General features: G+C 45.2%; 1 protein-coding gene across 6 annotated transcripts in view; it reads right to left on the bottom strand.

Annotated features, from left to right (window-relative positions):
• Window positions 1-4,041: 4,041 nt before the first annotated feature.
• LOC126248765 (serine-rich adhesin for platelets-like) overlaps window positions 4,042-23,508 on the bottom strand; it is a 286,230-nt gene continuing 266,763 nt past the window's right edge. For 3 of the 6 annotated variants that reach the window (XM_049950125.1, XM_049950123.1, XM_049950124.1), the window contains exon 4: window positions 4,042-6,177. In XM_049950125.1, coding sequence (XP_049806082.1) covers window positions 4,595-6,177 — 1,583 coding nt within the window. In that variant the 3' untranslated portion in view covers window positions 4,042-4,594. Of the gene's footprint in view, window positions 7,579-23,508 lie in introns of all 6 variants that reach the window. The other 3 variants (XM_049950128.1, XM_049950127.1, XM_049950126.1) reach the window with 1 other exon arrangement.

Here is a 23,508-nt window from a genome sequence, read left to right as displayed (position 1 = left end):
TCAATACAGTATTCACTCAAGTCTAAAGATCTATAAGCTATTTTGTTCTTAACGTAAATCACCACTCCACCCTTATCTAAAAAATGTCTACAGTAAAGAGCTGCTTGGTTATAGTTATTCAGTTGCAGTGTGTCACAACCAAGTTTCATAAAGTGTTCACTAAAACAGATTACATCAGCATTATTAATAAAGTCCTTATCTAAAATGTTTAATGGATAGCTCATCTAGTTTACTTAATAAGCCTTGAATGTTGTGATGGTAAACAGCAAATTTATTAGCACTGGCTGGAGATTTGGGGTGGTTGATTGGGTTAGTCTCTCAAAGTATTAACATTTGGCTTACTTGGAGGTGTAGTTATGACAATTTTCCTTTCCTTGTGATGATACCATAAAAAATTCTCACTACGAACTGCAGCTTTTTTGGACCTCTTGCTCCTCCTCCTTGCAGTTGGCACTTCTCCTTGGGTTGCTGAAGATTTCTTGTCTGTTAGCTGCTCTGATGGTTCTGCAACAGCAGCAAATGATACTCAGGGTGCTGATGATGCTTCATCTTTTGTGGGAGTGATGATATCCCCTCTTCTTCTTCTGAAATTGTTGGTAGGTCTATTCCAGATTCTGAAGCGATTTCTTGAATGACCATTGGAGCAACATTATTTGTTGATGCTAGTACTACTGTTGCAACCACTTCTGATGAGGGTGATTTTCCTTCAGTTGATTCACGTTTTGCTGCCCTTTGTGAAGTTTCTGCTGTGTCAGCAAATAATCCTGGTAGTGCTGCCACAGGTGTTGGCTCTCTTGAATTCGCTGATGGTGAATTTGCTAATGCTATAAATAGTGTGTCCACTGTTCGGAGTTGAGTTGCTGCAGTACTTTTGGAAATTGGTACTTACAGGCAGCATTTCCACAATTTTTCTGCAGAGAAGTTTCTTGCCCTTTCTGTTAAGGTGCAACCCATGTCTCGTTAAGTTGTCTAAGTAGGAAGTCGACAGGCAGAAACTGAGTATTTAGATACAGTTTACATATATTTTCGAACTGTTCATTAGCTTTGGTTATTTCTTTGTTTACAAACGATTCAAATGTAAGGTCATGTCTAGGTGGAATTCCCATGACTATAATTGCTTTACTATTATTATTAGAATCAAGTATCCTCTTCAAGTTTTGGACAGCACTCGACAATTAATTTTTATAAACGTCGTTGGCTCCCCCCACTATTACTTGTTTTCCAATTTCATACAAGGGTGCTCCTAGTTTCACGTAACTGCAAACTTTAACATCGTGATATTCACGTAAGATTTTTGCTAATCCACAATCGTGACTATCCGAGTGGATATTTACCTTAAAGGATTTCTTCCCTGACGCACTTTTATATGACAATACAGTTGTTGTTGTTGTTGTTGTTGTTGTTGTCGTCGTCTTCAGTCCTGAGACTGGTTTGATGCAGCCCTCCATGCTACTCTATCCTGTGCAAGCTGCTTCATCTCCCAGTACCTACTGCAACCTACATCCTTCTGAATCTGCTTAGTGTATTCATCTCTTGGTCTCCCTCTACGATTTTTACCCTCCACGCTGCCCTCCAATGCTAAATTCGTGATCCCTTGATGCCTCAAAACATGTCCCACCAACCGATCCTTTCTTCTAGTCAAGTTGTGCCACAAACTTATCTTCTCCCCAATCCTATTCAATACCTCCTCATTAGTTATGTGGTCTACCCATTTAATCTTCAGCATTCTTCTGTAGCACCACATTTCGAAAGCTTCTATTCTCTTCTTATCCAAACTAGTTACCATCCATGTTTCACTTCCACACATGGCTACACTCCATACAAATACTTTCAGAAACGACTTCCTGACACTTAAATCTATACTTTATGTTAACAAATTTCTCTTCTTCAGAAACGATTTCCTTGCCATTGCCAGTCTACATTTTATATCCTCTCTACTTCGACCATCATCAGCTATTTTACTCCCTAAATAGCAAAACTCCTTTACTACTTTAAGTGTCTCATTTCCTAATCTAATTCCCTCAGCATCACCCGATTTAATTTGACTACATTCCATTATCCTCGTTTTGCTTTTGTTGATGTTCATCTTATATCCTCCTTTCAAGACACTGTCCATTCCGTTCATCTGCTCTTCCAAGTCCTTTGCTGTCTCTGACAGAATTACAATGTCATCGGCGAACCGCAAAGTTTTTACTTCTTCTCCATGAATTTTAAAACCTACTCCAAATTTTTCTTTTGTTTCCTTTACTGCTTGCTCAATATACAGATTGAATAACATCGGGGAGAGGCTACAACCCTGTCTTACTCCCTTCCCAACCACTGCTTCCCTTTCATGTCCCTCGACTCTTATAACTGCCATCTGGTTTCTGTACAAATTGTAAATAGCCTTTCGCTCCCTGTATTTTACCCCTGCCACCTTCAGAATTTGAAAGAGAGTATTCCAGTTAACATTGTCAAAAGCTTTCTCTAAGTCTACAAACGCTAGAAACGTAGGTTTGCCTTTTCTTAATCTTTCTTCTAAGATAAGTCGTAAGGTTAGTATTGCCTCACGTGTTCCAACATTTCTACGGAATCCAAACTGATCTTCCCCGAGGTCCGCTTCTACCAGTTTTTCCATTCGTCTGTAAAGAATTCGCGTTAGTATTTTGCAGCTGTGACTTATTAAACTGATAGTTCGATAATTTTCACATCTGTCAGCACCTGCTTTCTTTGGGATTGGAATTATTATATTCTTCTTGAAGTCTGAGGGTATTTCGCCTGTCTCATACATCTTGCTCACCAGATGGTAGAGTTTTGTCAGGACTGACTCTCCCAGGGCCATCAGTAGTTCTAATGGAATGTTGTCTACTCCCGGGGCCTTGTTTCGACTCAGGTCTTTCAGTGCTCTGTCAAACTCTTCACGCAGTATCTTATCTCCCATTTCGTCTTCATCTACATCCTCTTCCATTTCCATAATATTGTCCTCAAGTACATCGCCCTTGTATAGACCCTCTATATACTCCTTCCACCTTTCTGCCTTCCCTTCTTTGCTTAGAACTGGGTTGCCATCTGAGCTCTTGATATTCATACAAGTGGTTCTCTTCTCTCTAAAGGTCTCTTTAATTTTCCTGTAGGCAGTATCTATCTTACCCCTAGTGAGATAAGCCTCTACATCCTTACATTTGTCCTCTAGCCATCCCTGCTTAGCCATTTTGCACGTCCTGTTGATCTCATTTTTGAGACATTTGTATTCCTTTTTGCCTGCTTCATTTACTGCATTTTTATACTTTCTCCTTTCATCAATTAAATTCAATATTTCTTCTGTTACCCAAGGATTTCTATTAGCCCTCGTCTTTTTACCTACAATACAGTAGCAAATGAATATTTAATGGCACTTGGACGACAGATTCGTTTGGTTTTCAACGAGTGAACTTTTTAGGCCTATTATTTGGTGATGTATTAACACTGTTCAGTGACTGAAGATATATCAAATCCTGTTTTAGCTTTACTACGTCGTCACGGAGAATGTCAATGATTTTTTTCTTTTGTTGCTAATTCACACAGAATATCATCCAAATTTTGTTGCAAAGGTCTGTGTTTACCGGGCTGATCACTAACACTTGTATATACACGAGAGTTTACATGTTATTTTTTGCCAGTGTTTTTAATTAAGATGTGGCAAAGCACGCACAAATCATCACACACTGTGTTTTATTTCTTGCACAGAGAACACTTAAACATGTGATTTTTGTTACTAAAAACCGAACTCACCAATGTGTATCTTCTCCGGCCGCCTTCTTAACTCTTGTTGGCGGACAATATTTGTTTTTGGACTTCAGTTTAATTCTGACCTAAGGTAAGAGAAACTACACACACCTTCAAACACATGAACCAGTTTTGTATTTGTATGTTTTATTTATCCTGTGGATAAATATTCAGATCATTAAATTTATGTTGTACTAACAATGGCCCAAAATGAAGTCAAGCATGACATGTTTTACGGGTCAGAGAGAGGAATGTATTAGGTTATTCACAGACTGCCTTAGAAACACAGACGGGGACTTTATTGAAAATGTATTTAACCTATTCTTTAAGACATATACAATTCGTAAATTTTCATATATTTTTTTTTTTTTCATTCTAAGTCTTTGGCACAAGATTCAATATTAATAAAAAGTAGGAACATGTAAAATCCACACAATTTTCTACAATGCCCATTTGCAACAAATCTTTTGTATCATACAGTCCATGGACAATCACAACGTTGGGTCCTAAAATTGGCGATGGTCACATTTGGTGTAACCATCACCAGAATGCTGCCCACCAAAGAGCCATGTGTGTTATTCCTAGCACCAGTATTCTTTCTGGCATCTCCAATGTTGTCTTCATTTCTGTTGTCACCCTCCTCGGTGGCACCAGCATCCCCAACACCGTCTTCATTACTGTGGTCTTGAGTAGCTTCAGCTGTGTTGTCCCCAACACCATCTACATTTCTGTTGCCACTGTAATCCAGGTCACCATCACCATCCTCACATTCTATCCAGTATTGCTGACTGCATCAGTAACATCTCCACTGTTGAGAGCCAGAGCAATATTGGCTGCATTACTAGTAGCATTAAGGATCAGGTATCCGACAAACTCGCCAGACGCCTCCACCAAATATTCTAATTTCAACCTGCTTATAAAACTGGCCAGCTGGCAAACCATTCACTTGTCGCAAGGTGCTTACCAAAGCATGGACAGCCACAACATCAGGGTCATACAGTTCTTCATAATTCGGTCCAGCGTAACCCCCACCATAAGGTGGTTCAACATATTCCCAACGATTATTATACAGAGAGCCATCAACTAACTCAGGTTCATTGGCATCTCCAACATTGTCTTCGTTTCTGTTGCCATCATACCCGGCAGCATTGGCTTCCCCAGTACCATCTTCAGTACCATGGGCATCACCGCACTTACTAGCACTGGTGTCCTGAACACTGCCTTCAGTACTGTGGCCACCGATGTCTTCAGTGTTGGTGTCCTCAACACAGTCGTCATTACCTTGGGCAACAACTTGTTCAGCAGTAGCGTCCCCAACATTGTCTTCATTAATGTGGCCACCATTCCGTTCATCAATTGTGTCCTCAACATCATCTTCATTTTTGTTGCCACCATAATCCACATCACCATCATAATCCCTACTTGCACTGTATCCAGTATTGTTGACTGCATCAGTATCATCTCCCCTGTTGACAGCAGGAGCAGTATTCGCTCCATTACTAGTAGCATCCTCAGCAACATCATTTTCTGTGCTGTTATTGTCATATTCATGCTGTGCCTCCATTCTCAGATCTTTCATATGTGATTCATTTCCGGTGCAGTTAATTAGATCTGAGGCCTCGACAATGTTACACTCAACCTCAACCATATTTTCATGTCTGTCTGTCTCTTCCCCTTCAGGACCACAACTACCTGCATCATATTCTGCCTCATTTTGCGAGTACTGTTTTTCAGACAACTCTAATTCACTGTCGCTTTCTGAGGTTTCAACTTCTTCCTTTATTTCAATCTCTTCCATAGAGAGAGAGACGGAGTCAAAAGTATTCCGTTCACCATCTTGTTCTCGTTCTGCACTCCCACACATTAAATTACTCTTGGGGCTGGCACACCCTGTTCTATCATCCACTCTGTCATTTACATTATTCTGATCAGAAACTACAGTATCCACTTCATGAGGGTCCAGGATTTCTTTTGGGCCTCCAGTGGGTGAAGAACTAGTACTAGTAAATGCCCCAGCAGCTGACACCATGATTATGGGCTCAACTGATGACGACGTTGCACCATATTCTGATGCTGACTTTGAGTCACTGCCTTCTGTTATACGTGTTATTGTGCTGGTACTCTCTTTTGTGTTTGCTTCCAGTTGGGCTGTTTCTTCGATACTTGCTTCAATATGTGCATTATCAGTGCTATCTACTGGTGATGGTGTGTCGTTTGTCTCTTCAGTGAGAGAAGTGCTGTGTGATGTGCTTATGCAGGTCTCAGCAGTCAACAATATGTTTCTGGATTTCGTTGTTAATGTTGTGGCATCACACTGACGTGCAGACTCAGATATACTACCTCCTTCTACACTGACTTCTGTATTGGTCTTCTCTTTGATGCTTGCTTCTAGATGGTATCTTCCCATTAAATTCCCATTTGATTGCATGCCTGCTGCTGCTGCTGCTGCTACTGGCTGTACTGCATCACCATTGGATAGTGAAACCACATTTAATTCTGCAGACAGTCTTCTTTTTAATGCATTCATAATATGAATGCTATATAGTAAACACCCAATGGGTGAATGGCATGTGCAGCTTGACACCAAGTGAGAAACGCCAGCTACCATATGCTCAAAATTATGGTCACTTAATGTATCACCAACTCCATTAGCACATTTCTGCAGATGTGCTGCCACATCCTGAAGTAAACGCGCAAACACATCAACAGTTTTTCGAAAAGTGTCACCCAACTTTAACTGAGGAGGCGCTGATGCTGACCGTCGACGCAAGTATGGGTGCATTTCTAAATGTGTAAGTGCATGTGCAGGTTGTGAAGCTGCACTGTCTCTCATCTGCAAAGGTTCTGTGGCTACAGAACATGAAGTTGGTGTGACTGACCTCTTACTACTGTGGCTGTTAATAATCTCTCTGTTTCTGGACGTTGTGATAGTTTCAGAGCTTGTACTGCTGTGCTCTGTAGTTAGTGGTCTGCCTCCATACTGATAATCAGCATCTTTTACTTTGCTGTGAGAAGCACCCACGACAGTTTTTCTTTTTTTGGTACTACTGGCTGCTCTATTTACATCACTATTTCTGATGCTCTTCTCCATATGTTTGTTATGTTTTGCCTTCAAGCCATCACTTGCAACTCTTATTTCATTTCCACTGTTATCTTTTCCTACACAACATGTACAAACTGGCTTCTTATATATTGTACGGCGTTCTCGACGAAATTCTGAACTCATTTTGTGGGAAGCATCCCACAACTGTCTTCTGCTCTGATGGGTCGAACTCTCCAATAACCCCTGGTCATCATCATGACTCAAGCTGAGGGATGCTACATTCTTCTGATCACTATTATGTAGTTCTTTGCCGTCATGATGAGTGGATTTCTGCAAACATCTTTGTTTGCTTCCTGTTGTCGAGTTCTCTTCATTTTTTGTGCTGCAACCATTTGAACTCTTAGTAGTTATTTTGACATCTCTGACAGAGTAATTACTGATGCATTTTTTTTTATTGCGATTTGCAACTTTAGCTTGTATATGCTTCTCCATATCAAATGGCTCTAGCACCACTGACGCTGTTTTATTTAGAACATTTGTAAGCTGGTCTTCCTGGTAGTTAGTCGCTGCCTTCTTACTGCTACATGTAACATCAGAATGCCTTCTTTTCCTGCTGTTTTTGGTCAATTCTGTAAAACTTCTGTTAGAATTTGTATTATCATGCTGTGCACTTTGACTGATGTCTGATGCACATCCTCTTGATTCATTCTTCCTCTTGAGTGAACAGCTTTCCTCTCTGCCTCTGCTACTAGATCTGGTTTTCATGTTGGCTATTCACTCTCAGACAGTCACTGTAAAGACAAATTAAATACCAGATTACTGTGAGTCAGGAGCACTATAAACAAACAAATCTTAAACCAACTACAACAGATGTATGTAAACAAAACTCCTGGAACATGCACGAAGTGAGAGGAATTTTTAAAATCAAAAAGATGTCACATTCATTAATACAAATAAAGTTTAACAGAACCATGTAGTTGTCAAACACATATTTTGTTGCTTAATTTACAAATTAATTCTCTATTATGTCTAGCACAGCACAAATGCAACAAATGAATAGTGATGCCAGAAAACTCCCTCCCTCCCCATCGCCTCTTCACTTTTCAGTGCACTTGCAATACTCCTCTCCTCTGATCAGGAAGAAGCATTAAGGTCTGATACTTCACACATGTACTTATACAGGATGTCTCAAGAGGAATGGTCAGTATTAAGGGAAATGAAATAAAAAAATCAGTTGAAGCAAAAAATTGGGTATGTACGTATGCCCTAGTCCGAATGGATTCCGAGACAGCACACATTTAATTTACATTGTTATTTAATCTGAATATTATTTAATACATAGTCAATTTTAAACACGTACACATGCACAACAGTTAGTAAATATCAAATATGTGTTTTAAAACCACCAAATGAAAAAATAACATACACCTCTAAGCATTACCACACACGTGTTTACAGCTGTTGTACAATTCACAGTAAGTGTTCAAATAGCCCATCATTTCTGCATTCTTGGGAGAACATACTTCGTTGCTTATCCGAGTGCCTGTGCATGTTCTGTAATGAGAGCGGCAATGTCCATGATGTGACCAAGCAGTTCATCTTGCATTTTCATAATTTGTTTATATTCTTCAGACTTCATCCAACCTCTCAAACAAAAATCTAATGTTGTAAGGTTTGGTGACCTTGGTGGCCAGTTAATTGTACTACCTCTACCAGTTCAGTGATTAGGATAAATGTGGTTGAGATGTTCCCTAAGATGCCAAGTAAAATGTGGAGTGGTTCCATCTTGTTGGAAGTACCCTGCAATCCATGTGGCCAAAGGAACAAAGGAATGAACTTACCAAAAATTGCAAGTAGGTCTGGTCAATAACTCGCTTTTCTAAAATGACTGGACTTATCAGCATGTTACGGATCATGCCACATCAAACACAGACCAAAAAACAAAGTTGGATGTTGGTTCCACTGTAGTGTGTGGATTTTCCTGTGACCAGTCCTGATTATTACGCATGGTGTTTATTTCGTACCATATAAATGTGGCTTACCAATGAACAGTATTAATGGACAACTATTATTTAATCAGTGACTAAATTCAAGTCATGTGGCACTGACACCAATGTGGACATGTTGCAAACATCCTAAGGAGACAGGGCTTCCAAATAGCATATAAGACTGGGCAAAACCTCCAGTCACATCTAAGCCAACCAACTATAAAGAGGGATAAATTCCAGTGATCAGAATATATAAACTTTAATGTCAAAGTTGAGATGTGATATACATAGGCATGAGATGCGGGAATTTTAAAACATGGTACAAAGAACATATCAGGTGTTGGAAGTACGAAACAAACCATTCCACATTTGCAGAACATTCAAAACACCATAACCACCATCCTACAAACATGGAACAAGAAATCGAAATAATGATAATAAGCAACCATGATAAATATCTTATACAAACGCAAGAAAACTTCCACATTCAGAAAGCCATCGCTGAAAACAAACATGTGATAAATGAGCAAACACACACCACCACACCCTCCCTACTACACTTACTAAAAGAAATGATAAGATAAAAATTGTCCCTCTCACACAAGCAGCCACAAAAAAATAAATCTACTTCCATTTACTTCTGGTATGATGGACGTGGAAGAATTATGGGCAAATTTTAAACACATTGTAAATCACGCACTGGACAAGTATGTGGTGACAAAGTGGGTTACGGACGGAAAAGACCCAACGTGGTTTAACAGCGCAATTCAGAGAATGCTCAGGAAGCAAAGGCAGTTGCACTTGCGGTACAAGAAAGATCGGGAGAATGAGGACAGGCAAAAGTTAGTAGAGATCCGTGCTGCAGTAAAAAGAGCGATGCGCAAAGCATTCAACCACTACCACCGTCATGCATTAGCAAAAGATCTTGCAGAAAACCCAAGGAAATTCTGGTCTTACATAAAATCGGTAAGCGGGTCGAAGGCTTCCATCCAGTCACTCACTGATCAGTCTGGCCTGGCAACGCAAGACAGCAAAACGAAAGCTGAAATTTTAAATTTAGCATTTGAGAAATCTTTCACGTAGGAGGATCGTAGAAACATACTGCCGTTTGAGTCTCATACAGATTCCCGTATGGAGGACAGTGATAGACATCCCTGGGGTTGTGAAGCAGCTGAATGGCTTGAAAATAAATAAATCTCCAGGTCCTGATGGGATTCCAATTCGGTTTTACAGAGAGTACTCTACTGCATTGGCTCCTTACTTAGCTTGCATTTATTGCAAATCTCTTGCCCAACGTAAAGTCCCGAGAGACTGGAAAAAAGTGCAGGTGACGCCTGTATATAAGAAGGGTAGACGGACGGATCCTCAAAATTACAGACCAATATCATTAACATTGGTGTGTTGCAGGATTCTTGAACATATTCTCAGTTCGAATATAATGAATTTCCTTGAGACAGAAGTTGCTGTCCATGCATCAGCACAGCTTTAGAAAGCATCACTCCGGCAAAACGCAACTCGCCCTTTTTTCACATGATGTCTTGCAAACCATGGATGAATGGTATCAGACAGATGCCATATTCCTTGACTTCCGGAAAGAGTTTGACTCCATGCCCCACTGCAGACTCCTAAGGTACGAGCATATGGGATTGGTTCCCAAGTATGCGAGTGGCTCTGAGACTTCTTAAGTAATAGAACCCAGTACGTTGTCCTCGATGGTGAGTGTTCATCGGAGGCGAGGGTATCATCTGGAGTGCCCCAGGGAAGTGTGGTAGGTCCACTGTTTTTTTCTATCTGATAAATGATCTTTTGGATAGGGTGGATAGCAATGTGTGGCTGTTCGCTGATGATGCTGTGGTGTACGGGAAGGTTTTTTTTTTTTGTGAGGTTTAAGGGCGCTCAACTACCGAGGTCATTAGCGCCCAGTCACAGTTGTTAGAGCACATGGAATCTAGTAAAACTCAAGGGGAGGGGGGACACCAGAAAGTCCCAACAAAGATGCAGATAAAATAAGTAAAAAAGTTAGATGTCTTCGGACAAGCCAGTCAAAGTTATAAAATGCAGAACACGAGCAGCTGCTCCAGCGTCATCAGCTAAAATATCCGGTAAAGTAGATGGCAGGGACAGGACAACACGAGATTGACTAAAGCGGGGACACGACAGTAAAACATGGCGCACTGTTAATGCTTGACCACAAGGGCACTGCGGGGCTGGGTCACCGGAGAGCAGGTAGCAGTGGCTAAACCGGCAATGCCCAATCCGCAACCTGGTCAGAAGGACCTCTTCTCGCCGAGATGGTCGGGAGGAGGTTGTCCAATCAGTTGGGAGCGGTTTTACTGCCCGGAGCTTGTTTCCTAGGAGGGATGACCAAGCATCCCACCACAACAACACAAGCCTCTTACAAACAACCCCACGAGCGTCAGATGATGGGACACAATGGGAGGCTGACCGAGGCAGGAGGACTGCAGCCTTGGCTGCAGCATCAGCAGCCTCATTCCCAGGCACTCCTACATGGCCGGGAACCCACAGAAAGCTGACAGGAGAACCATTATCAGCGAAAGAATGGAGGGACTGCTGGATCCGTTGCACCAAGGGATGGACCGGATAGGGAGCTCCAAGGCTCTGAAGAGCACTGAGTGAATCAGAGCAGAGTACATACGATGAATGGCGGTGGCGGCGGGCATACTGAACGGCCTGATGGAGAGCAAAAAGCTTGGCCGTAAAGCTGGAACATTGGTCGAGGAGCCGGCATTTAAAGGTGGCGGCCCCGATGACAAAGGCACAGCCGACACCATCGTCAGTTTGGGAGCCATTGGTGTAAATAAAGGTGTGACCGGCAAGTCGAGCACGAAGTTCGACAAACCGTGAGCAATACACTGCAGCCGGAGTACCCTCCTTTGGGAGTGAGCTGAAGTCGAGATAAATATGAACCGGAGCCTGGAGCCAAGGTGGTGTCGGGCTCTCACCCTCTCTGAAGGTGGTAGGGAGGGCAAAATCCAATTGTCGAAGCAGGCGACGGAAGCGGACTCCAGGGGGCAGCAGGGCAGACACATACAACCCGTACTGACGGTCGAGAGAATCAGCGAAGAAGGACTGATAAGAGGGGGTGGTCGGGCATTGACAACAGCCGGCAGGCATACCGACACAGCAGTACGTCGCGCCGGTAGGTCAATGGTAATTCGGCAGCTTCAGCATAAAGACTCTCGACAGGACTAGTGTAGAAGGCTTCGGTCGCAAGACGTAACCCCCGATGGTGGATGGAGTTGAGACGGCGTAAGAGGGATGACCGAGCAGACGAGTAGACGAAGCTCCCATAATCCAGCTTCGATCGGACTATGGACCGATACAAGCGAAGCAGGACAGTGCGATCCGCTCCCCAAGATGAACCACCAAGAACTCTGAGGACATTAAGGGAACGTGTACAACGGGCCGCCAAATAAGAGACGTGCGAAGACCAACCAAGTTTCCTGTCCAACGTGAGCCCTAAAAACTTCGTTGTCTCCACGAATGGGAGAACAACGGGACCGAGATGTAAGGATGGGAATGCTTTATATCGCCAAATGTTGATGCAAACCGTCTTCTCTTCAGAGAACCGGAAGCCATTAGCCACACTCCATGAGTGTAGGCTGTCAAGGCAACGCTGTAGGCAGCGCTCCAGGAGGCATGTTCTCTGGGCACTGCAGTAGATCGCGAAGTCATCGACAAAGAGAGCGCCTGAGACATTAGGTGGAATGCAATCCATAATTGGATTGATCGCGATGGCAAAAAGGGCTACGCTCAAGACGGAGCCCTGGGGCACTCCGTTCTCCTGGAGGAAGACGTCGGACAATACGGAACCCACACGTACCCTAAACTTTCGATCCGTTAAAAAGGAATCAATAAAAAGGGGCAGGCGACCGCGTAGGCCCCACCTGTGCATAGTGCGGAGGATACCACCTCTCCAACAGGTATCATAAGCCTTCTCCAAATCGAAGAACACGGCTACCGTTTGGCGCCTTCGCAAAAAGTTGTCCATGATGAATGTCGACAAGGTCACAAGGTGGTCAACAGCAGAGCGGCGGCGACAAAAGCCGAATTGGACATTGGTAAGTAGCCGACGAGATTCAAGAATCCAGACCAACCGAGCATTAACCATGCGCTCCATCACCTTACAGACACAGCTTGTAAGAGAAATGGGGCGGTAACTAGAAGGAAGGTGTCTATCCTTCCCGGGTTTGGGTATAGGAACAACGATGGCGTCACGCCAACGCGATTGTAGGTACGAAGAAGGAAGCTTTTGCCCGCCGGAGAAAGGTGTGCCAGCATCTGAACGTGAATGGCATCTGGCCCCGGAGCAGAGGACCAGGACAGTGCAAGCGCACGTTCGAGTTCCCGCATAGTAAAGGGGGCATTATAAGTTTCCCGATTCAGCGAGTGGAAGGAAGGTTGCCGAGCATCTTCTGCCTCTTTCCTGGGAAGGAAGGCAGGGTGGTAATGGGCGGAGCTTGAAACCTCCGCGAAAAACCGGCCGAAGGCGTTGGAGACAGCCATGGGATCAACAAGGACCTCATTACCTGAGGTCAGGCCAGGTACCGAGGAGTGGGCCTTAATGCCCGACAGCCGGCGCACGCCACCCCAGACGACAGAAGAGGGAGTAAAACTGTTAAAGGAGCTGGTGAAAGAGGCCCAACAAGCTTTTTTGCTGTCTTTGATGACTCTACGGCATTGCGCTCGGAGTCGTTTGTATCCAATACAATTCGCCAACGTAGGATGGTGGCGAAAGGTGCGTAAAGCACGTCGTCTAGCACGGATAGCGTCTCTACAAGCCTCATTCCACCAGTGGACGGAAACGTGACGTGAAGAAGAGGTAGTATGAGGAATGGAACGTTCGGCAGCATTGACGGTAAGAGCCATGAGGTATTCGACCTGACTGTCACAACTGAGAAAATCGTGGTCCAGAAAGGTCGCCAGGGAGGAGTAAAGTCCCCAGTCAGCTTTCGGTATGTTCCAGCTCGAAGGACGTGGGGATGGGGTGTGGTGCAGGAGACTAACGACACAGGGGAAGTGGTCGCTCGAATAGGTGTCACAAAGGACATACCACTCGAACCGACGGGCAAGAGTGGTAGAACAGATCGAGAGGTCCAAGTGGGAGTAGGTATGAGTAGAGTCCGAGAGGAAAGTCTGGGCGCCAGTATTGAGGCAGACAAGATTGAGATGGTTGAAGACATCCGCCAAGAGTGACCCTCTTTTACAGGATGCAGGAGAGCCCCAAAGGGGATGATGGGCATTGAAGTCGCCAAACAATAAGAACGGCGGAGGAAGCTGAACAATCAGGTGCATCATGTCAGCCCGACTAACTGCGGATGACGATGGAGTGTAGACGGTACAAACAGAAAAAGTAAAGGCGGAAAGAGTAATACGGACAGCTATTGCTTGGAGTGGGGTGGTCAATGGGATGGGATGGTAATAGACATTGTCCCGAATGAGCAACATGACCCCACCATGAGCTGGGATACCGTCCACAGGGGTGAGGTCATACCGCTCCGAGGTGTAGTTGGTAAAGGCAATACGGTCAGTTAGGCGCAACTTGGTTTCCTGGAGACCAAGGAGGACCGGACAGTGCAGGCGGAGGAGCAGTTGTAATTCCTCCAGATTAGATCGAATACCTCTTATGTTCCAATGTAACAAGGCCATCGCTAGTCAAAAAAGAGGGGGAACGAGACGGGGGAAGAGCTGGTCATGTCGACGGCCGCAGAGGGCCAGGTTTCGAGGGAACAACGCTACAACCGGTGGGAGGCGCAGACACCGAAAGCAGCGCATAGGAGGCGGGACGTAAGTTCGCACGTCGCACCGGTAGCACATCACCTTTACCTTCTCCAGGAGAACGTCCCCCTCGAAGGCGAGGATAAAGGCCCCGGTGTCGATGCGACAGTCTTTGGGGCCGCGCTGGACTCGCCGGACGAAATGCACGCCTCGGCGCTCCAGGTTGGTCCTGAGCTCTCTCATCAGATTGCAGCAGGAGGTCCCGATGAAAAATAGCCCCCTGCATCCTATTCAGTGCCAGATGCGGGACAATGGACACTGGGATGTCCCCTAGTCGGTCGCACGCCTAGAGTGCCGCCGACTGTGTGGCGGAGGTGGTCTTTATAAGAACGGACCCCGAACGCATTTTACTGAGAGCCTCGATTTCCCCGAAGATGTCCTCAATGTGCTGGACAAAGAACATGGGCTTGGAGGTGGCGAACGTCCCTCCATCGGTCCGAGAACAGACTAAATAGCGGGGGAAGTACTTCGCCCCAAGCCGCCGGGCTTGTCCTTCCTCCCAGGGAGTGGCCAAGGGGGAAAGGGCAGGAGAACCAGAACCAGAGACAGTACTTTTCTTTTTAAAAGACTCGGCCGCAGAGTGACCCGATAAATGTTGATGTTTCATCTGCGAAACGTCTGCCCCAATACCACCCACTCCGACCAGGGGCTCTCCCCACGGGCGCCACCCAGCCTCAGCAAGGGCCACCTGGCAGGATGACCGTTGCCAGGAGTCCTGATGCCCCAAGGAGACGGGCATCTACTCCTTGGCCAACGTGGGGAGGGTGCAGCTCAGGTATCGGCAGTACAATCCCTGTGTTGTCAGGGGGCTACAACCTAGAGGGTACATGACGACCCCACCACAACGGGCTGGCTACCGTGCTGGATTTCGGGTGCCATGGAAAGTCCATCATGATCGTAGGTGCAGATGGGGACGCACTATGGGCGTAACTTGTACAACCCATCAGGAATAGTGGGTATGGTTACAACGCCGTTACAATGCTGAGTGCGAAGGTCTTAGTGCACTGAGGACCAGTGGTACACCACGTAAGGCGTCCTTCCCCAAAAGGCTCGTACTTCTGTAGAATTTTGAAAAATGGAGGTCAAACCCCAAGGGGAACCATCACATGGAAGGCCGAAACGGTTGAAACTCCTTTTAGTCACCTCTTACGACAGGCAGGAATACCTCGGGCCTATTCTTACCCCAGACCCGCAGGGGGGGGGGGGGGGGGGGGTACGGGAAGGTGTCATCGTTGAGTGACTCTAGGAGGATACAAGATGACTTGTGATTGGTGTAAAGAATGGCAGCTAACTCTTAATATAGATAAATGTAAATTAATGCAGATGAATAAGAAAAAGAATCCTGTAATGTTTGAATACTCCATTAGAAGTGTAGTGCTTGACACAGTCACATCAATTAAATATTTGGGCGTAACATTGCAGAGCAATATGAAGTGGGACAAGCATGTAATGGCAGTTGTGGGGAAGGTGGATAGTCGTCTTCGGTTCATTGGTAGAATTCTGGGAAGATGTGGTTCATCTGTAAAGGAGACCGCTTATAAAACACTAATACGACCTATTCTTGAGTACTGCTCGAGCGTTTGGGACCCCTATCAGGTCGGATTGAGGGAGGACATAGAAGTAATTCAGAGGCGGGCTGCTAGATTTGTTACTGATAGGTTTGATCATCATGCGAGTGTTACGGAAATGCTTCAGGAACTCGGGTGGGAGTCTCTAGAGGAAAGGAGGCGTTCTTTTCGTGAATCGCTACTTAGGAAATTTAGAGAACCAACATTTGAGGCTGACTGCAGTACAATTTTACTGCCGCCAACTTACATTTTGCGGAAAGACCTCAAAGATAAGAGAGATTAGGGCTTGTACAGAGGCATATAGGCAGTAATTTTTCCCTTGTTCTGTTTGGGAGTGTAACAGGGAGAGAAGATGCTAGTTGTGGTACGAGGCACCCTCCGCCATGCACCGTATGGTGGATTACAGAGAATGTATGTAGATGTAGAAATATCTTTCTTACACACACACACACACACACACACACACACACACACACACACACACACACACACACACACACACAAAATAGTATTCAATATCTGGCAGTAACATCTGACAGTCATCAACACAAACCAAAATAAAGCATCAAAACAAGTGTTCAGTTCCTAGTGCTTTGAAATGTGGAAAAACCCAAAGTGGCAATTGTAAGAAGAGGAATGGCACCAAAAATGGAACAGAAACATAACCTGTAAGTAAAATTTAAAATATTACTATATCGTAGTAAAAATCAACCACCAGAATTGTTTATAATCTATGGGTACATTGCCCAAAATGTAAACTAAATAGTAAACATACGTACATATTACAGGCCACTGAAGATGCCTTGCAGAGAATAAAGGCGAAATATGTATGGCACGAAAATTTTGTTTCATTCGGCTGTAGTCAGATGGTCCAAAAAGTAAAAATTATCAATATACTGTAACAGTAACCATTAATTTAAAATTTACCAAAGAGATTCCTTCACTGACACTTTCATCCCTGCTTCCTCTCAACATCCTACAACCTACAAACTTGCAGCATTCCACCGCATGATCCACTGTCTCCATTCTATCCCTATGTCCCAAGAAGACTTTGACCTGGAACTTAACACAACAAAAACAATGGCCACAAATAATGAATATAACCGCAATATCACTCATAAAATTTTAAATAAAAAGGTGAAAAAGCAAGCCAGGTCCCTACTGTCCCCAATGAAAAACACAGCAAAACTGGAAAAGCAATGGTGCAGTTTACCTTTTACAGGGAAAACATCAAAAAGGATAAGTAACATCTTGAAGGCAAAGGGTTTCTCTGTGTTTTTCTATGTCCCTCAGACAATAGGTAGTTTCTTGTTCAATGCTAAAGACAAACAACCAGCCATTACAAAAAGTGGGGGTTTATAAAATCACATGCCACAAGTGTCAGTCTTGCTACATTGGACAGAAAGGAGATCAACCTATACCAGGCTTAAAGAATACCACATAAGCTGGAGATTGAGGAAGCCTGATTCAGTCCTTGCAGAACATTACCAGAACAATAACCACAAATACACAATAGATGTAAAAGTCTTACACACAGAAGAATAGGGGGCCAAACTCAAGCAACTAGAAATTTTAGAAATTAAAAGACAGATGTGTATATCCGCACACCTATTGCTAAACAAGCAAACCCAATTGAATTATTCACCTCTTTTAGATGAGATCACAACCCCAGGATAGAAGCAAAACTTTGGGCCCCAGTCCATCATAGTTAAAAAGTGCTTGGCTGATGCATAACTTTAGTCCTGTCATTTTAGTGTAATTGCTGAATTGTGTAATAATGTATATAATTTGTTAAAAATGATCATTGACATAATTGTACATTACGCTATGGATCGATACCTTAAGAAGATGAGATGATTATCTTTGTCTTGTGATCATGTTTATCTGTGCATTATCATATTTTGGAATCAGTAACATACTTCAAAATGGACTTATAAACCGAAATCTAGGTTGTGCAGTAACATTGATAATAAAATTGTGAAACAAGGCCAAAAACAGTGTTTGTTTAGTTAATTTACAATGTTTCACCAAGAACCCACAGTTGATTCAACTAAAATTACATAAATGCTTACTTCATAAATACTCTAACTTGGGTGATAAACTACATTCAGGATAGTAAAACCTCAGTTTCATGGTGACGCTGTGTTTTGCTACGACCCATAAATAAATTTTAAGTTCCTAGAATAAATAAAGAAGAAAATGACAAAACATCTTCATAGATCAATGGTGTATCAAATTCAGTCATAATTAAGTGTGTTAGTGTCATATCAGAACCAATTTCACGTATCATAAATACGTCATATCAAAGTAGTGTTTTCACAAAGATTAAAAATTTCAAAATCAAAACTATCGTATAAAAAGGGCAATACGTATGAAGTGGGAAGCTATAGATAAATAGCATTGTTACCTGTATTTTTTAAGTAAGAGAGACACTCATGAAACAAATCCACAAACTACCTTGAAAAATTCAACCTCTCGTCTGTAAATCAACAGTTTCTTGCAGAGACATAAGCACAGAGTCAGCTACTATTCATTTCATTGAAAATATTGTTACAAGACTAGACAGAAACAACAGTACACTACGAATATCTGGTCCTTTTTTTTTTTGTCGTCGTCGTTTTGGTTTTAGGGCGCAAAACTGCTATGGTCATTAGCGCCTGGTCCGTGACTTAGGAAACAGTAAAAAACGACAGTGGAAACCAGCAGCAATGGGAACGAAAGTCATAAAATTGGAGAAACTAAAAGCAGAAGGAAGGCTTAAAAATCCACTACAGAAAGGGGTTGGTTGTCCCCAAAAAAAGCTTCAAATGACTGACATCATTTCGCTGGCACTAATAAACTCGAGAACGCGATCAGCTGAGAGCATGTCATCTGCTAAAATCGACGATATATCAGGCGATAGCTGTAGACGGGCGCGTAACGGATTAAAAGAGGGGCACTCAATTAAAAGGTGTCTTACCGTCCACAGCTGAGAGCAGTGGGGACAGAGTGGGGGAGGATCGCCGCTTAAAAGATGTCGATGGCTAAAAAGACAGTGCCCTATCCGGAGTCTAGTTAAAATTACCTCCTCCCGACGACGCGTTCGGGAGGAAGAGGTCCAAGCACAAGGAAGAGCTTTCACGTCCCGCAATTTATTATGGGGGAAGTGTCGACCAATGCGCGTGCCATAAATGAACAACACGACAACATAAAACGCTCCGTAGATCGGCGAAGGGAATCGATTGGATAGCTGGCCGAAGAAGAGAGACTGCAGCCTTGGCTGCAATATCGGCCGCCTCATTTCCACAGATACCAACGTGTCCCGGGAGCCAGAGAAACGCCACCGAGACACCCCCCAGGTGGAGGAAGCGCAGACAGTCCTGAATCCGGTGGACCAGAGGGTGCACAGGGTAAAGAGCTTGGAGACTGAGGAGAGAGCTGAGAGAATCTGAGCAGATTACGTACTGTATCCGCTGATGGCGGCGGATGTAGTGGACAGCCTGGAGAACAGCGTAAAGCTCCGCAGTATAAACCGAACACTGGTCGGGAAGGCGAAATTGATTTGGCGTGTCGCCAACAATATAGGCACTCCCTACACCTAACGATGGTTTCGAGCAGTCGGTGTAAATAAATGTGGCGTCCGTCATTTGTGCATATAGAGCAGCAAATGCCCGACAAACAAGTGAAGGGGTACCATCCTTGGGAAATCGACAAAGGTCACGGAGCAGGCAGATCCGGGGACGGAGCCAAGGTGGTGCTGTACCCCAAGTTGTCAAGAAGGTTTTAGGAAAGCGGAAGGAAAGAGAATGGAGCAGTTGACGGAAGCGGACTCCCAGTGGTAGTAGGGAGGAGGGGCGGCCTGCATACCCTACATCAAAGGAGGCATCGAAAAAAATGTCATGGGCTGGATTAGCAGGCATGGAAGATTAAAAGAGGGGCACTCAATTAAAAGGTGTCTTACCGTCCACAGCTGAGAGCAGTGGGGACAGAGTGGGGGAGGATCGCCGCTTAAAAGATGTCGATGGCTAAAAAGACAGTGCCCTATCCGGAGTCTAGTTAAAATTACCTCCTCCCGACGACGCGTTCGGGAGGAAGAGGTCCAAGCACAAGGAAGAGCTTTCACGTCCCGCAATTTATTATGGGGGAAGTGTCGACCAACGCGCGTGCCATAAATGAACAACACGACAACATAAAACGCTCCGTAGATCGGCGAAGGGAATCGATTGGATAGCTGGCCGAAGAAGAGAGACTGCAGCCTTGGCTGCAATATCGGCCGCCTCATTTCCACAGATACCAACGTGTCCCGGGAGCCAGAGAAACGCCACCGAGACACCCCCCAGGTGGAGGAAGCGCAGACAGTCCTGAATCCGGTGGACCAGAGGGTGCACAGGGTAAAGAGCTTGGAGACTGAGGAGAGAGCTGAGAGAATCTGAGCAGATTACGTACTGTATCCGCTGATGGCGGCGGATGTAGTGGACAGCCTGGAGAACAGCGTAAAGCTCCGCAGTATAAACCGAACACTGGTCGGGAAGCCGAAATTGATTTGGCGTGTCGCCAACAATATAGGCACTCCCTACACCTAACGATGGTTTCGAGCCTCAGAAGGCTCAGAAGCCTCAGAAGGACTGCTCGCCGAGTGGACAGCGGAGGCTCAGCAGTCTCAGCATAAAGGCTTTCCACAGGGCTGGTGTAAAAAGCTCCAGACACTAAACGTAATCCACGGTGGTGGATAGAGTCGAGACGCCGAAGAATAGACGGCCGAGCAGAGGAGTAGACTACGCTTCCATAGTCCAATTTCGAGTGCACTAAGGCGCGATAGAGGCGGAGAAGGACCACTCGGTCCGCTCCCCAGGAGGTACCATTCACGACACGGAGGGTGTTGGGGGATCGCAGACAGCGAGCTGAAAGATAGGAAACATGGGAGGACCAGCACAGTTTTCTGTCAAACATAAGACCCAAGAATTTAGTGACCTCTGAAAACTGAAGGTTGACAGCTCCTAGATGTAAGGATGGTGGAAGAAACTCCTTACGTCGCCAAAAATTAACACAAACAGTCTTACTGGGAGAAAAACGAAGCCGGTTTCGATGCTCCAAGAGTAGAGGCGATCGAGACATCCTTGAAGACGTCGTTCAAGAAGGCTGGTCCGTTGAGAGCTGTAGTAGATCGCAAAATCGTCCACAAAGAGGGAGCCCGAGACATCAGGAAGGAGACAATCCATAATTGGATTTATGGCAATGGCAAACAGTACCACACTCAGCACGGAGCCCTGGGGTACCCCGTTTTCTTGGGAGAAAGTACGGGAGAGAGTAGTGTTCACCCGCACCCTAAATGTGCGCTCTGCCATAAATTCGCGAAGGAAAAGGGGCGGCCGGCCTCGAAAGCCCCAAGAGCACAGTGTGCGGAGGATGCCTGTCCTACAACAGGTATCGTATGCTCTCTCCAGATCAAAAAATATTGCTACCGTTTGGCGTTTCCGGAGAAAATTGTTCATGATATTAGTGGAGAGAGCAACAAGATGGTCAACAGCAGAACGATGCTTTCGGAATCCGTATTGGGCAGGTGTTAAAAGACTGCGGGATTCCAGCCACCAAGCTAAACGGTAATTCACCATACGCTCCAAAACCTTACAGACACTACTCGTGAGAGAAATGGGGCGATAGCTAGAGGGGAGATGTTTGTCCTTTCCAGGTTTCGGAATGGGAACGACGATAGCTTCCCGCCATCGTCTGGGAAAAGTACTGTCGGTCCAAATTCGATTATAAAGGCGAAGGAGGTAACGCAGACTATGGGTTGATAAATGCAGCAACATTTGGACGTGGATACCACCCGGTCCTGGGGCGGAGGAGCGAGAAGAAGAGAGTGCATGTTGGAGTTCCCGCATGGAGAAAACAGTATTGTAGCTTTCGCGATTTTGAGAGGAGAAAGCAAGATGTCGCACTTCCGCTGCACGTTTCTTCGGGAGAAGAGCTCGAAATCTCAGCAAAGTGCTGACCCAATGAGTTAGAAATTGCGACGGGGTCCACTAATGTATCATGCGCGACAGTGAGCCCAGAGACCGGGGAGAAACTGGGCGCGCCTGAGAACCGTCGGAGCCGACTCCAAACTTCCGAAGAGGGAGTGAAGGTGTTAAATGAGCTAATAAAGAATTTCCAGCTTGCTTTCTTGCTATCGCGGATGACGCGACAGCATCGCGCACGGAACTGCTTATAGCGGATACAGTTGGCCAAAGTAGGATGGTGGCGGAAAATGCGAAGAGCACGTCGCCGCTCACGTATTGCGTCACGGCATGCCTCGTTCCACCAAGGAACTGGGGGGCGCCGGGGCAATTCGGAAGTACGTGGTATTGAACGTTCCGCAGCTGTAAGAATAACGTCGGTAATATGTGTGACCTCATCGTCGACGCTGGGAAAGCGACGGTCATCGAATGTCGCTAGAGACGAAAAAAAGTGTCCAATCGGCTTGGGCAAACTTCCAGAGTCGCGGGCGCATATATGGCAGTTGAGGCTGCAGCCTAAGGACACATGGAAAGTGGTCACTCAAGTGTGTATCATCAAGGGCGAACCATTCGAAGCGCCGAGCTAGCAGAACAGTACCGACCGCAAGGTCTAAATGAGATAAATTTGTCGTGGAAGCAGACAAAAATGTGGGGACCCCAGTGTTGAGGCAAACTAGATCCGCTTGGTGGAAGACGTCTAGCAATAGTGAGCCACGTGGACAAGGATGTGGAGATCCCCAAAGCGGGTGGTGGGCATTGAAGTCCCCAACCAGCAAATAGGGGGGGTGGAAGCTGACCAAGAAGATGAAGGAGATCAGCTCGTGCCATTGGTGTGGACGATGGAATGTATACAGTACAAAGAGAGAACGTGTATCCGGAAAGGGAAAGACGGACGGCAACAGCTTGGAAGGAAGTGTTTAAATGGATTGGGTGATAATGGAGAGTTTCATGGAGAAGAATCATGAGTCCTCCATGTGCTGGAGTGCCTTCAACAGAGGGGAGATCATATCGGACGGACTGAAAATGAGGGAGAACAAAGCGGTCATGGGGACGCAGCTTTGTTTCCTGAAGACAGAAGATGACCGGCGAGTAGGATCGCAAGAGGTTCGACAATTCATCCCGATTGGCTCGAATACCGCGGATATTCCAGTGGATAATGGACATAGGGTGAACAGAAAATGGAGGAATGTGACCGAGGTCGCTGTCAACTCAACGACTGCTCAGAGCTTGCGACCGACAGCATGGAATGGCATTCAGCCGAAGGCAGAAGATCCTGATCCATAGGCTGGTCAGGAGCAGCTCCTGCCACCAGCGATCGGCCGGTTAATCGGCCGCCAGCAGTGCGTCTCGGCGACACACAAGACGGCCGAGGGCGATTTCCGCCAGGTGGT

The sequence above is a fragment of the Schistocerca nitens genome, chromosome 3, assembly GCF_023898315.1.
Source record: "Schistocerca nitens isolate TAMUIC-IGC-003100 chromosome 3, iqSchNite1.1, whole genome shotgun sequence".
Lineage (NCBI taxonomy): Eukaryota > Metazoa > Arthropoda > Insecta > Orthoptera > Acrididae > Schistocerca > Schistocerca nitens.
Note: the sequence above shows the minus strand (reverse complement) of the source record. Positions and strands in the feature narration are given on the sequence as shown.